At 43.1% G+C, this 15,982-nt stretch overlaps 1 protein-coding gene across 1 annotated transcript in view; it reads left to right on the top strand.

The window, feature by feature from the left end:
* LOC109486880 (SCO-spondin-like) overlaps positions 1-15,982 on the top strand; it is a 60,227-nt gene that overhangs the window by 1,205 nt on the left and 43,040 nt on the right. Inside the window, exons 2-6 of the mRNA XM_019790785.1 lie at positions 937-976; positions 12,096-12,232; positions 12,665-12,781; positions 13,402-13,589; positions 14,394-14,573. Of these exons, the coding sequence (XP_019646344.1) occupies positions 937-976; positions 12,096-12,232; positions 12,665-12,781; positions 13,402-13,589; positions 14,394-14,573 (662 nt within the window). The remainder of the gene's footprint in view (positions 1-936; positions 977-12,095; positions 12,233-12,664; positions 12,782-13,401; positions 13,590-14,393; positions 14,574-15,982) is intronic.

The raw sequence follows: 15,982 nt of genomic DNA on the forward strand, positions 1-15,982 counted from the left end.
CCCCCCCCCAACTTTTGGCATGCTGTGGAGGCTAGCCAGTGCCACTGTTGATGGGGACTGAGTTTCCCCTCCCACTCGTTTAGATCGGTAATCCTAATCGGTGTGTCAACACATTACGTCAGGGTACATTTGGCAGTCGGAAGTGTTGAAGTCTACAGTCCAAAGAAAACTGTACTCATACGAGCGATCGCTGTTTTTGTTTACATCCTATACATGCAGATTATTTGAAGACAGGTGCAAATTACTGCTGGGCAGTATATAAGATAAGCCAAGCGTCACTCGATATTTGACTACTATTAGCTGTTACGCCATGGCGATCGCACGTATCATCAAATTATGATAATCATAATATCGACTCATCGTCCATGGTTTGCTCTGGTTGAATCGTTAACGACTGGTACAATCGACGATTGTACTAGCAGAGATCTTGATCTGGATCCCCGCTAAAGATAGAGACAAGAAACGATATGTACTTGAATCGTGACCGTAGATCCTGCTAGATCGAGATCTCAAAATATCCTACCTGTATCTATTTCCTATAACATCATCAATCTGCTATACCTTGAGTTGACTATAAACAGTGTTCGTGTATATCATGAAGTCACCCACGTCGCGTCTGATGTATGGGAAAGTCAGAGTTTATCATCACAAAGTGTCCCGACTGTAGATAGCTGGCCCACAGGAACACGCTTGGCACGACAGTCGGTGTCAGAATGTTGGACGGCCGCCATTTTGGGAATCATCTGGGACTACGGACCATGATGCACCGCGTGTAATAAAACATAGCGGACTGATTCCAAGCGAATTTTGATGTTGTGATGAGAGAACAAAACAACAGCTTGCTTCACCCTGTGACTTTGTGTGAACTGTTACATGTGTGATGTCCGATGTGCCCTGGGCTATGACGTAACACTGTGTTTTCTGTTTCCATTCCAGGCCGTGACAATGACCGTGAGTGGGGTTCAAGGTCAGCCAGGTAAGGCATATCAAGTTTCACAACATGTAGCCACTTATATATAATATAGGAATATAAAAAGAAACTTGATACAGACAGGATAGCTCTGTTAACTGTATTTAGCTGTTAACTGTAATAGCTGTTCACATATACTTAGTATACGCCTTGTATACCAAGCGATCTAAGAGCACTGGTCTGAAGTACGGAGGTGGGAGGGGGGGGGCGCCCAGTGGAGTGGGTCACAGAACCAGGCTGCCCATGATAAGATTTTATGTTCTATTCTTTGCGTGCTTCATAGGCAAAATGTCATGAAGGGTCATGAAGATGAACTTACTATGTTTAGAAAGCTATCCAGGTGACAAAATTGACGCTAGGTTAGTGGGTACCCCTTTGCCTGTTCAACGTATGGCATCACGTTACTGACTTACTGGAGTCTTTTCGTGACTCAGAATAAAGACGTCAGTATGTCATTGACTTTAATAGCTTGAAATGTCAGACTGTCTGTCTGCCGAAGTGTCTTGAGTTGAGGATATGGGAAGCATTGGAGACAAGAGTCCCCGCTCCCCACACAGACGGTATTGTTTCCTGTGTGTGTCCGGCCACTGTGTACTGAGGAAAGACATACATTACAAATACTTCCTGACGGACAACTTAGTCATCTTTCATTGGTGTGTAACAGCATTAGCTCTTAAATCGATGACTGACTCTTTTGTTCCCCTTATCATAGCTTTTTTTGTTCATTCGCTGGACGTGCTTTTTGAAGAATCATTTGCTTAACTCCCTCTTAGAGTCTTTTGGTAAAAACTACACCAAAACTACGAGAGACACTTCCCCCAATGATTTTAGACACGACAAGCATACAGGCTTAGCCTTGGTGTGGAATGTGAAGTTTAAGTTGCTGTTCTGCTGGCCAGACACTTAGGAAAACCCAGTGAGCTCGACAGCGAGGGATTATGTAACATGGGCTAACGTTAGCCTCCATAGCATGCCCAAAACTGGGGATTTGGGGCGTCTTCCGTCTTCAGGGTCTTTGGGAGCTTTTATGTGCTATTTTCTGATTGCATATAGAGAGCATAGCCGGCCGGGTTGAATTACCCACGTTTTGTAGAACTGCGCTAATCAGAAAACAGCCGAAGACCACCAAACCCCCCAGTTCTGTAAGCCTGCTACAGAAGCTAGCCTATCGTTCATCTAAACAAGGATGTTTGTCCCCAGTTCACCTCTAGTTTGTCATTTCATCTCCCGTTTGTTTTCATCCCGTCCTCAGAGAGAGCAGGCGCATAATTGGAACAGTGTGTAACATTTGATTCACGGCGACAGGGCAAGCCGTCACAAGTTCAGCTAGTGTTTCAGGAAGCCAATTTCATTAACCTTAAACTTGGACTTGAAGGATACAGTCTGGACGCTTTGACAAAGGGAAGGCTGTGTGCACTCAAAGAACTGAGACATTCCTTAAGCAAATAATGTTAAGTCAGCCACTGAGGTGAAGTTGTGTAAAGTGCCTTTCCCAAGAATCTAACCGGTGACATGTGTATCTTGTGTCCGCTAGCCTGGCCACTCGACCCATTCGACGCCACAGCTTTGACTAGAGAATCTTATGTCAAACGCAGAACTAGCGACCCCTCTTTGATAAAGTGCTGTAACATGTGGGCCTGATGTTGCTTACTTGAAGTGATTTTCTTTATTGAGGCCTGCGACCCTCTCCACTTAACTCCTATTTCAGTACTGTGTAAATCTGTGTTTCATTTGAGAACACATATATATATACAACCAAATTGCGTACGGCTTGAATTCGAAATTAGGCCACATTAACCAACGTGTTATGAAGCAAGTTTAAATTGTAATTTCCAAAAACACTAGAAATTGAAATTATCCAAATTTTTGTCTGTACAAATCCAGACTTTGTCACGGAATATGAGCAATCCACTGTTTCTGTGACGTAACGTCACGTTATGTAGATGACACGTGTACCTCGGTACGCAGAAAGTCTGTGGCGCCCCCCGTCATGGTTGTAATGGCCTGATGTAGATGGCCTCCTTCATACAAAATACCCATGTGTTATTTGAATCGCCAGATGCTGTACATGTACCATGATTAACTGGTAGAACATCATCATAGAACATGGCACTACCTAAAATTTATATGTATGTCGTAAGATTACAATGTAAACTAATAGGTGGATAAAGATTAAAAAACAAAGGAGAAAAGGCACAGGTAAAGCTTGAATTTATCCCATGTAGTCCTAGGTTAATAAATTATGATTTTATAATTGTTGGTGTCTTATAAGCCCATATTGGCTGGGCGACGTATGGTCGCAATAACACGTTAATAATCATTCATTCATTCATTCATTCATTCATTCATTCATTCATTCATTCACTCACTCACTCACTCACTCACGCACTCACTCACTCACTCACTCACTCACTCACTCACTCATTCATTCATTCATATAGTAGAACATACGATGCAATCTACCCGTCAGCTTGCGTTTCGGCATGAGTGAACTGCACCCCGAAAGACGTCTGTTTGAAATGTTTTAGATTTCAGCCTATCAGAGGGTTCAGAGGTCAACTGGAGTCTTAATGAGACCATTAGAGTCAGGGTCAGGCTCCAGGGTACGGGCCTACTGACGGGGTCCGTCGACTGTTACGGCTATGATGAGTGTATGGAGCCTGCTGTCGAAATGGTTGTCTAGATACTGTAAAGCTTATCTTTTTAACTTTTTAAATTATGTAAACTTGATTTGGATTGCATCAGCACAATGCAAAGGAGGAGCATCAGGCAGCTAGCTTGTATGCCGGACTTACCCAGGCAAGCTCCTCGACACCAGGGCTGGTATGCTGGTATGCCGCACAACACATTACACATTGATAAACATTGACAAAAAACGTCCAAAATTGCAAATTTCAATGCCAAATGTATTAGTTCGTTGCACCAGATGGATTGTTGCCTTTTACTTGCCTACACGAATACAGTTCTTCACAATGGGGTCAGTGGGGTCGTGTGGCGCAATGGCAGCGTGCGCGACTCGGAATCAAGAGGTCCCGGGTTCGAGTCCTGACATGCCACCGATCTTGTGCCCTTGGGAAAGGCACTTTACACGACTTTCCCCACTAGACTCAAGTAAAAATGAGTATTGTCTGTCCAGTATACGTTTCTATGTTCGGGACACAACACCATTTACCAGCAACAGCTGCCTCTGCTCCGCGTGTATTGCATTGTTGCAATTTCAATGAAATAAAAAAATAAATAGAAATAAATAATTTGCGTTTTGTAAAGTTAGCTAACGTGTTAAGACCACACTAAACCACTGTTGTTCCTGAGAAAGGCATGTTGACAGAAGACTGTGTTAAGTGCAGTTTGCCATCCATCAGTGTGGCACACCTCTATCCCGGTATTTGTTATCACGTGTAATGTTTGTTTTGAAGGATTAAGGCGTTTATTGACAACTATCTCCAGTAGCCGAGAGGCATGACTGTTCTCACGTAAATACTGACGCTTGCGTGGGAATGATAGATCTGTGTGTACTTTCATCACGTATGGTGTTAAGAGAACCGTTTTAAAGGCGTCCAATGCGATTTCAGAGCAGCAAAACTGTAAATATTCGTAGTAAGGCAATCTTTATGATATTGACACATACTGATTCATTCACTTTAGCACATTTGAATAATTATTTTAGACTTTGGGTATTTCAGAAACAAGCCCAAAGATGAGTCCTTTGTTTCCTGGGTGGTACCCTACAAATCAGGCAAGGGCCCTTCCAGTAACAATTTGCAGTCAGAATTTTTGGTATTTTTGCTCAATGATGGTCAATATACATTGAAATACTGTGGTTTTAACTCAGTACTGTATGTAGATAAGAGACTAGAATATTGACTTTGAAAAATCGGGTTTCCAAGCCCTAAAAACTGCACTGGATGCCTTTAAGACGGAGTCTTTCCACACTACCATGTCTGCTAATCCTGAAGTTTATCAGTTCGGACATATTGAGGCCGGTCTAATGAAAGACCCCTGGGGGACCAGCAGAACTGAGCCGTGTGGAAAGTAACATACTGGAGCCTGGAACACATCCTTGTCATTGTTGAGTCTTGCTACACTTAGGCCACACTGACTTAATTTTATGGATGACATCCGCGCGCGCATTGATTTTCGCCTGTTCTCAAAAAGAAAAATCATGTCGTATACGTCGCTATGTATTGCCGCAAATTCACAAAACCAGCTTTGTATTCCTGTCGTTTAGTAGCATTTTTATTTTTGGCCGGAATTTTTTTTATTCGCCCGCGCGCACTAGTTTGGTGGTCTTCAGAGGATGTCATCCATAAAATCAAGTCGGTGTGGCCTTACCAGCAGTCGCCGTACCAAAGGCTCTTGGTTTTCTGCTCCTGTTAACGTTTCTAGGGCGGTAAGGAAAGTGGTCTGACGATATTGTAGCCTGGTAGACATCTTATGTGAGCTTACCAGCAGTCGCTGGACCAAAGGCAAATATGTCATCAGCCGATAAATTAATACATTTAATCTCGTCAGCTTGTGTGATACGCTGAGGGGCGGTTATACCGGCTAAAAAGATACAGATACAAACCCCATCTCTCCCATAGTCTCGACCGTTAGGGCACAACAGATTCCACCCCTCTCGGTTTTCTGTTCCTTTTAACCAGCGGATAAGGCAAGTATGCAACAGCCAAAAAAAGTCTGAATGCCAGCAAAACCAGCATTTGACTAAAACTAAACCACCTTCCAAACTTAACAGTTGGTTAAACCTTTTGCATGAATAGGAAGACAGTCATCAACGTCGGCTGCGCATCTACAGTATGTAAAGAATTTTGTATTGGCGGTCCGGGCTGGTAAATGTCACGTAAATGTTCTGTGATTGTTTGGGTACAGCCAGCGGTGTGTCATGTTCACAGTGTCTATTTATGTAGATTTAACGGAGTACAAGAAACAAACTTCCCAGGGATGTCCCCCGGACCATCTGAAGCCGCAAGCCGATCAAGTGATCCAGAAACCTCCCAGGAAACTAATAAACAGGACCGAACATAAACAACCAGGTTACCCTTCAGCGGTTTGTCCAGCTCAAACAACAGACGTTGCATCGTCCAAAATGTGAGGAATTTAAGGTGTCTGCAATTATAGTCCATACCAGTATCATCGTCCAAAACTCCAGGAATTTAAGGGGTGCTGCAGTTATAGTCCATACTAGTTTGGGAAGAAGCTAATTGCGGGAAGGTTATACAGTATCAAGCTTGAGTTACTATTGTTTATTAATGTCCTACTTCAAAGACTCTTTTTACAAACCGCATCAGCACCTTTCTTTGATTTCACACAAATTTGTTTCTAACCAATCGAAACATACAACGTACAGAAATTAGCAGATTTTCGTGCCTACCCGCGACCTATGTCATATCCCAGAGCAATCGCAAGTATTCCTGGCATCTTTGGGTCACCAGTTCCCACACAAACAGTTCTACAACAAAGTCTACCCACAAAAGACGTCCATATAGCTATCAATAAATCTAACCTGAGAAACTTTGGAACAGTCTGTTTTATAGGAATCTGTGATTCAGAATGACTGTAGTAGCTTCAAGATGTTGAGCAGCATATATCAAAGATCGTAAAACCACTTAAGATAAACAGGATGGTTAAGGGGCAGGGATCGCGTTTCTCAATGTTTTGCTTGAACCACGTGCGCCGGTTCAGCAATGGCTCTGTCTCATCTTACACACTTTCTCCGCGCTTGAACTTGTAACTGGATACTCAGACCCAGATAATCAGTTTTCCAGATGGTTTTTCATTCCAAACACACGCAATTCTTGCCCTGTCTCATCTTACACATTTTCTCCGCGCTTGAACTTGTAACTGGATACTTTGAACTTGGAGAAACAGTTTTCTAGATGGTTTTTCATTCCTGTAAACGCACGCAACTCTTGGCCTTGAATATAACTTGAAGTCAGAAGTGAATAAAAACACTTTCATACATCAGAACATCAGACAAAATAACCAGACTACACGTGTAGATATCAAGAGAGTGATACTTATGTATAAATATCTGGGTCAGGGATGTGCAGTTCATGTGTATACTACCTCAGTTTTTTGGTCAATTTTTTTTTACCTTACTGTGAATAGCAACGCCATTTAGACCATATTGTTACGTCTGTAATGTTGATATGTCAATCAAGAATTTGAAGAATTTGATTAATCGCTAAGGCGTCTGTACCAGATCGCCTTCCAGCGTTGTGTTGTGGTTCACAGCTTGATACGTGTCCCCAGTCTACTACTGGGCGTGAAACAAGGGAGAGACCAGACACTCGTAACACTGTGATAGGAAACACGTTCTTCAGCGCACAACGAGGACGTGATTCCAGCCTGAACGGCTGATGCGTTCCAGTTGTTTGATGTACATCTTGGAAATCGTGATTCAAACTACCACTTGGCAGACGTATCGAGTAAGAGCAAGGGGTATCTCTCCATGAAGTATAGACAGCCAGGTAATGAGACACGCAGGGGCATTGTTTTTAACGCAACTGGATAGATATTCAAAATCTGTCCGATGCATGCGTCTTTCTGAGAGGCAGTGGTGTCACGAAGAGTCGTCTTTGATGTCAGAACAGGACAGGCGGACCCTCTACAGCATTCCAATTATGGATAGTAGAATTTGGCAAGAATAGGGTCGTTAAGTCATTAGCCAGGGGAGTGAGCAGTGGTAAGGATAACATTTCCCCCTTGATTGTATGGTGGTCAAACTACCTGTTATTCCCATTATTGCCTGCCCACAATCCGTGTTGTTATATGTTAGTCTGGTGGAGACTTAGCCTGGAGTCTGGTCTTGTTAACTTTGGTCTGCTCCCCAAGATCCGCTACCCCGGCGCGGGTCTTGGTGATCGGACTAAAGCTAACAAGACCGGACTCCAGGCTAGTGTAGACTACCACGGTTTCTCATCCTCGTCTTTCTGAGAGGCAGTGGTGTCACGAAGAGTCGTCTTTGATGTCAGAACAGGACAGGCGGAGCTTCGTACAGCATTCCGCCTGTTCACTCTTCCGTCTCGCAGTTTCTCCGGGTTCAAAATGAAGCCCAGGTTTGCGGGTTGATGTGCGCCAGATGACCGCGTCTTTCCGCCGAACCCTGTACCTGACCCGCAGGAGAAGCGGGTCTCTGAGTGACGGGCGGGTAAATAAACCACACTCTCTTCTGGTCGAGCGGCGTAGTGTTGGTCATTAGTCAATCCCGTGGAGGCAACATCTACAATCTAGCACAAATTAAGAATAAAGAGCAAGATTTGGTTTGGATAAAGTTTGCTGATGCTCTAGAGTATTTCGGGTGTGGTTGGCAGTCAAATTTGACTCAAATTTATCTCAAATTCGATTCGATTCGTATAGAAAGCTAGTAAAGGTGTGAAAGGTGTAGGTGTGGCCTAAATCTGGTCAGACTTCAGCTTGAACCTTTTCCTTGAATCTGGTATCACTTTTCCAGGTCTATATTTAAACAATTAGCTACCAAAATGTGCGACAAACCATGCGAACATTCGGGTAACGAGTACGTCAAGTTTCAAAGGTAAACAACCAGGTATTGTGACGCCTGCCGTGTTTGTATCGTCTGCATCAGAATCTTGACCCATGAAAAATCCTAATCAGAACAGTCGCCAGACTCCTGCTAAAGCCTTTCTGTTCTTCGTTGATCAGTTACAGTTCGTTAAAACCCAACACTCTGCGGAAATCCCTGTCAAACACGAGGGAAAGTCTGCCAAATGCCCCATTAAAAGTAGCCACCTTCTTAGTGACATGTCTGGTGTTGATATCCATTAACGAGAAAATGTACGGCCAATGTCTACGAGTTTGCTGTTTACGTCTTGCGATGGACATTCCAGCAAGACCCAAAGGATTTTGTTTCCCTTTGCCAGCACCTATGGTCATGGGCTCACTGATATCTGTATCAGTATAGCTGGTATAACCGCCCTTTGGCGTAACACACCAGCTTCACAGGCACGCGGCGCGGCGGCAGTTGGCTATATTATACCGATCGACCTGTTACACCTAACCCTTGAACTTCTAACTCTAGACATTGTTTAAACCTATCTAATGATAATGCCCCTACTGTACTTGGTGACAGCGAGGTCTACTCTGCGATAGTTCTAGGAAAGAATGAATTCTTGAACACCTCAATCCTTGGTTGATAACTCTGGTACTTACAGGCATGGCTATTTCTTGTTTTCTTCTGGGCTGGTATTAGGTACTTAGTAGTTGGGACATCCACCAGTTTATTAGTCATGTTGTACATCATGCACAGTCTTGACATTTTTCTTCTGTCTTCCAGTGACACCCACTGTAGGTTTCTGTAGATTTATCTAAGGTGTAAATCCCCAAGACCAGACATTGTTGACGGAAGTCTCTTAAGATCTTGCAGAGTGGACTGTGGTGAAAGTGCGGTAGGAGAGGAAATGTGACAGTCGTCTCGGCAGTCCCGGTATTTCCTGGCGTCTGTGTTGGTTACCGAACTGTCAATCCTCCTGGGATGTCTCACGACTTTATACTAGCCTGGTTACCAAACCTATTATAGCTCCCGAGTCCTACATCCTCTCCGCAAGGCTACTTTATACACATGATACATGTATCCGGCTACCTGTCTGATCATTAACGTTAGTAGGTCATTGACCGGGGAAGGCACATGCTCTCTTGTTACAGAACTTGAGTAGGGATTCCACACAGGCGAGACCACCGAGCATCCAAAACTTGGACAGATATCCCAACAGTCTTTCAGTGAGAGATCATTGGCCCTCATGGTCTTCCAAACATCTCTCAATGATATTTCAATAATCTTTATGATTAAAAAAATCTCCAAGGTTTTCCAATGATCTTTCCATGATGTCAGTGACGAACACGTTTTGGTCACAACATTGCCCAACGATCTTCGGTGGACTTTAGGCCTTACAGAAGTCATCTGTGTAATCATCTCTTACCCTTAGTCACTTTTACAAAGTGCGTATTTAGGCCGTGTCTATACGGAATCACCCAAGGCGGTTTACATGTGGTTTACCCCGAAGCCGGTTCCAAGTGGCTCCATGTGAACGCTCCGAAATCACATTGAAAGCGCTTTGAGCCCAAACCACTTCTAGAGGTGGTTTCGAATCGGTTTCCCCGCATCGCGATTTGCGTCTGAACGCAATGTGATTTCAATGTGACTTCGGCTGGTCATGGATTACGGGGTGATATTTCTTTATTTATATGCAATACCAACTTTTACGTGGCAGCAACTTAAAGAGCAGTAATGGTCAAATAATGTGTCCGTTCTAGGGCGAGCTTCACCGCCTCTGGCGGGACCACGTCGGCATTCGGCTGAGATACGCTGGGAGGGGGGCATCAGCAAGCAGGTCGTTGACCTCTGACATTAATAACACGCCGCCTTGCGTGTTATCATCAAACAGTAATAAATGTAGCTCAAGCGCATTATGTTCGGACACGGTTTTACAGGTGTGTGTGGCACGTGGACCAGATGTGAGGAATGTGAGTTACCCGAATCGCGGTTTCGGTGATTCCGTATAGACACGGCCATAATCACAGAAACGAACTACACCAGGTGTTAAATACCAAGGATTTGGCCGTGCACCATATGCCCAGCTGGTCACAGCACTCCTGCTATCTTATTGCTGTCTATCAGAACAATTTAAAGGCCCGTGGGTTTGAGATAAGGCGATCTGAGTTTGTTGCCTTTCCCGATAGTCTAATTATTCCCAACGGTTGTGTTATCGGTCGCCCAGAGTTAATTGTACTGCATTGCTTTCAACAATTGAATTATGTGACAGCTGGGAGCATTACACTGCGTGCCAAGTCACGGATTGGAGGTGATAAGCGATCTTCTCAAGTTTACTCAAAAGAAACGCGATATTCCAGCCCATGCCTTGGAGCTACTTCTTTCAAGAATTTAAGACGTTAAAGCAAAACCATCAACGCAGGTGGTCTCATTATAAGTTTAGATGATTATCGCTATACTTCCGTACTGGAGAAGTATCATGTATTTTGTTTAGCTTTCAAGAATTCATTCCTTCCTAGAACGATCGCAGAGTGGATCGCTGTCACCAAGTGCAGCAGGGGCATTGTCATTAGATAGCTTTAAACAATGTCTAGAGTTAGATGTTCAAGGGTTAGGTGTAACAAGTCCATCGGTGTAATGTAGCCAGCTGCCACCGCGCCGCGTGCCTGCAAAGACACAGATTCAGATTAAAGCCCAATGTGCGCATTAGGAGTCTTACCCCCTAACTTTTTAACACCGTGCACGAATGTCATATGTTCGGATCACAATTTCTGGAATACGGAACCACATTTATTTTCGCGGAAATCAAAGAGAAAGGAAATAATGCTTTATAACGATGACAGATGTGCGATTGAATGGCATAAACTTACATGAACATACATGGCCATATGTTACCGCCTAGCGGTGTTCTATGACCAACGGAATTTCCTCAATTATTAATCTTGAGGGTTGTACGTCTAATTGTTCAAACGCCATCATTTACCAAGGAGAAAACGTGGATGGCTTCAGTCCAGGGAAACACGACTTCTCCAGACCTTATAGGTTTTCAGTCCTTGGAGACTAATTCTACAAGCTGTAGGTCCTCCAAGGCTGGCGGGTTTTGACAAGTATAAATGAACCACCTGTTGTTACTAAATGACACTTTCCTTCATTTATGTGCGCCTCGTATATTCATCAGTCTGCCTGGGGTTGTTGGCACGCCTTACAATGCGCTATGGCGTACAGGGTACGTGTAACTCTAAAGGTGCCCGACTTGTAGGGAGGAGGTTTGTCACAGTTACGGTCAGGACAGATGCATCAGTGACATGTCTGTGTTTGGCTGGGTGGAATGGACGCGCGCTGCTGGTTGTTTGTCTTGATGCTGAATGCAACTGGCAATAGTGAAGGGGCTCAAAGCCTTGGCAGTAGTATAGACTTGATCAGGACTCAAATTGAACTGAAGTGAAGATGATGATTTAGTCACGATGTATTTCCACAGCTTAACTCACTATATAATATATAGTAACTCACTATATAATGGCTGGCCTATGCAGATTCTGTATTTATCTTGATATGGAGATAGTCTTTTCAATTTGCTTTACGTGTTTGACATGTCAATTTCTCCCTTGTCTGCCCCAGTACCGGAATACGAGGTGTCAGCCATAGACCCCGCCCTGTGCATCACGATGGAGGGGTGGATAGTGTACGACCCGCTCACTCACACCTGCTGCCCGGACGGGATCTACGAGGGCGCCGCCAACAGGCATGTGTGCAAGGTCGGTAATCTGTTACTGTACGGATCGATCAGTCTAAATGAAACAAAATGTATTTAACGAAAGGGGTTACATGTTTTCAAATCGCAAATTTCATTTACTTTTCGAAAACATAGAGATAGTTTTCTCGTACTGTTATCAAGGAGTGGTCTTTGCAACAGGGCGCAACTTCACAACCACAATGTAAACACTACAAAAGAAGGCTTTAAGAGCTCTGATTGTAAAGATAACATACTCATGGTGTTCAGATCAGAACAGAAGAGTCAATGATATGAGAGACTGTGAAAGGATTTGTGAAATTTTACTTTCTACAACATGCGTGGTACCAGTTTTGTTGGGGTCGACGTCTTCTCCTTTAGAGGCAGTGGAAGACGAATTTACCCACTTCTTCTATAATAAGTGTGTTCTTTGATTAATAAATCCAATTCACTCCAGGCCTGCGGACAGACGACCTTCGTGATGCCGATTGACGCGAAGACGTCGTTCCGCTGCTGCGGGGAGAACAACGACATCCCGTACGACCCGGAGAACCAGATCTGCTGCTTTCATAAGGTAAGGCTGGTCATCATCGCCATTCACTGTCCTCTGTAGTCTTTCTTCATCTTTATGTAGTTTTTCTTTATCATCGTTTACCGTGTTTCTGTCTTTCTTCATTCACCATCCACCTTGTTCTGTAGTATTTTTCTGTCTTGATGCAACTTGTCTTTGTTTTGTTTTTCTTCATCGCCAAATTCACTGTGCTCTGTAGCCTTTCTTCATCTTTTTGAAGCTTTTGTCTCTTTTCATCACCCTTCTCCGTGCTCTGCAGTTTTTCTTTGTCTTGCTCTGTCTTTCTGCAATATGCCTTTGTTTTTCTTCGTCGTCATCATTCACCGTGTTCTGGAATCTTCCTTTGTCTTTCTTTGACTTTGTCTTCAGCATTCATTATTCTTCAGTCGCAAAAGATGAAACAGTTTCAATCTAAATTTTGTATTTGTTCATCTATTTACAGTCTTAGAGAAGCTCCGGGAGTCTTTGTTATCTGTTCTGAGCAATTCATGTCCTCTTGTATTTCGAGTACTGACCATGAATAGCTTATCTTGCACTATTGCCTTCATGGATCAGCTATTTCTTACAAGGAAAGAGTTAGGTGATCTTCAACGTTTGTAACCTCTTTCTTCACCTTTCCTCAGTTGTTGGACGGACCGGAAGCCAGTACCAGGTGCATCCGGTGCGGGATGAACGTGGTCTCGTTCCCAGCGACCGAGTCGTCGGAGTGGCTTTGCTGTGGGGAGGAGAACGTTCCCTATAACGGACAGACTCACCACTGCTGCTACAACGAGGTGTATGAAGGCGTCCAGGCCAACTACGAATGTCATCGGTAGGACCACAAACTTTCTGCCTTATACATGTATAATGTCCGTGTCCATAATATCACCAGGGTCCATAATATCGCCACCTTGAGAAATAGTGTGCTTTAAGATATTTTACTATACTATATATACTGCAACATACTTTTGGTATGCACTCCTGCACACCTCAAATGTACATACCTAGAGTATGTTGTAGTAAAAATATATTTAAGCACACTTTTTCTCAAGGTGGCGATATTATGGACTATGGTGATATTATGGACACAGATGTTATATGTGCTAAGTTTTTACAAATTGAAAATCATAGTATGCTATTCCAAATCATTTTCAAGCATGCACAATGTGAATATACGTCTGGAGGCATTGATTCATGATTATCTGCATATTTCCAAACATAGAAATTAGTCTAAACATGACCCAGACAGAGCTAGCAATATGACGAGATGTAAACATGACATGAACAACTTTAACAAACTTGTAGGACATGACAGAGCTCACTTGTTCATGAATACCATCTGTACAAAGACATTCTACACATTTTTCACCAGGTTTTAAAGTTTCCGTCCATATCCCATCGGTATTATAGTACTGGATTATGTTGTGATGGTTGCTGACTTTTGCTTCCAGTTTTTGTAACCTTTTGATATAGAAACTTTATTTATTTGACTCAACAAAAGTATAGCGACTTTCGTAAGGTCTTCAACTACATATAGACATACAGACAGATACGTGGGTACAACAAATTCGACCTACGTACAAGGAAATAGATGAATCAACTTAATATACTACTTGTTCTATATCATTTTCTCTAGGTGCGGGGAGACCGTGTTCAGCAAACCTCGCACGGCCCCGGCGTTCCGGTGCTGCGGCGCCCGGGCGGAGATCCCGTACGACCCGACCACGCACCACTGCTGCGAGGGGTTCGACCGGGTCAAGCAGGGACCGCAGCGGGACTACATCTGTAACCGCTGCGGCACCACCGCCTTCAGCAGGTGCGTCCGTAGTGCAGTGATTAGCGACCCTGTCTCTGGACTGTTCAGCTGAATTCAGAGCGACGTAAAAGGACTCCTTGACGTCGTCCTCAGAGTCAAGAGTTGGGGCATAGGTAGAGATCAGAGTCAAGTGGTTGTTGTCAGGGAGCGGCACATGGAGGGTCATGAGACGTTCATTAATACCAACCTAAAGTTAGCCCTCCTTTCGGCCTTCGATTCGCCAGCCTTCGATTGAGCCTTCGATTCGAATGGTAGGCACTATTTCGGATACGTCTCAGGCGCGGAAGCATTCTACTGTCCCATATATGCAAATGAGCACGCATACAGTATGTAAATAGACATTGCACATACGTATGTCAAACCAAACCACAACCTTTCAGACTCTGTATTCATTTGATTATATAATTTTCTAATCTTTAACTACCAAATGAGTTTTAATAATCTTTAAGTGGTCGATACTATCGAAATGAATCAACGCACATGGATTCATCTTCACGTCAAAGATTCAAGAATGCCGTCCAGGACCGCACCCGACATGTTTCAATTAGACGCCTTGTTGCAAAGTAACGAAATAATTTTCTGTATTCAAATGTTTTTAACAATCTTTTAGCGGTCTATACCATCAGATAAAACTGATAAAACTAACGTACATTACGAAGTTTAGACGTCATGACGTCATAGATTAAACAATACGGATTTTCGAGGATCGCAACACTAGTGGATGCATAGAGAATTAACGCCATGTTGCAAAGTAACGGAATAATTTCTAGAAACCAAATGTCTTTTAAAAATTCTCAAGAGGTCCATACCACAAAATTCGACTGATAAAACCAACGCACATTGCGTCATTTGGACGTCATGACGTCATAGATTCAACCAAACATATTTCTAGGGCCAGAATCCCTGTTTATATAATGATATTTAACTACTCGTAGCTAATTAACGAAATAATTCTTAGTTCTCAAATCAACTTCAACAATCTTTTAGAGGTCCATACCATCAAATAGAACTGATAAAACTAACGCACATTGCGTCGTTTTGACGTCATGACGTCATGGATTTAACCATACAGATTTGTAGGGCCTGCATCCTGTTTATATAATGATATTCAACTACTCGTAGCTAATTAACGAAATAACTTTTCGTTCTCAAATCAATTTTAACAATCTTTTAGAGGTCCATACCACCAAATAAAACTGATACAACTAACGCACATTGCGTCGTTCGGACGTTATGTCGTCATAGATCCAACACTCGATATTCGATATTCAGTATTCAACTCAATATTCAACTTAACTACTCGTAGCTAATTAACGAAATAATTTTAAGTTTTCAAATTAATTTTAACAGTCTTTTAAAGGTCCATACCATCAAATAAAACTGATAAAACTAACGCACATTGCGTCGTT

Source organism: Branchiostoma belcheri, unplaced genomic scaffold (assembly GCF_001625305.1).
Source record: "Branchiostoma belcheri isolate BF01 breed outbred unplaced genomic scaffold, Haploidv18h27 scaffold84, whole genome shotgun sequence".
Lineage (NCBI taxonomy): Eukaryota > Metazoa > Chordata > Leptocardii > Amphioxiformes > Branchiostomatidae > Branchiostoma > Branchiostoma belcheri.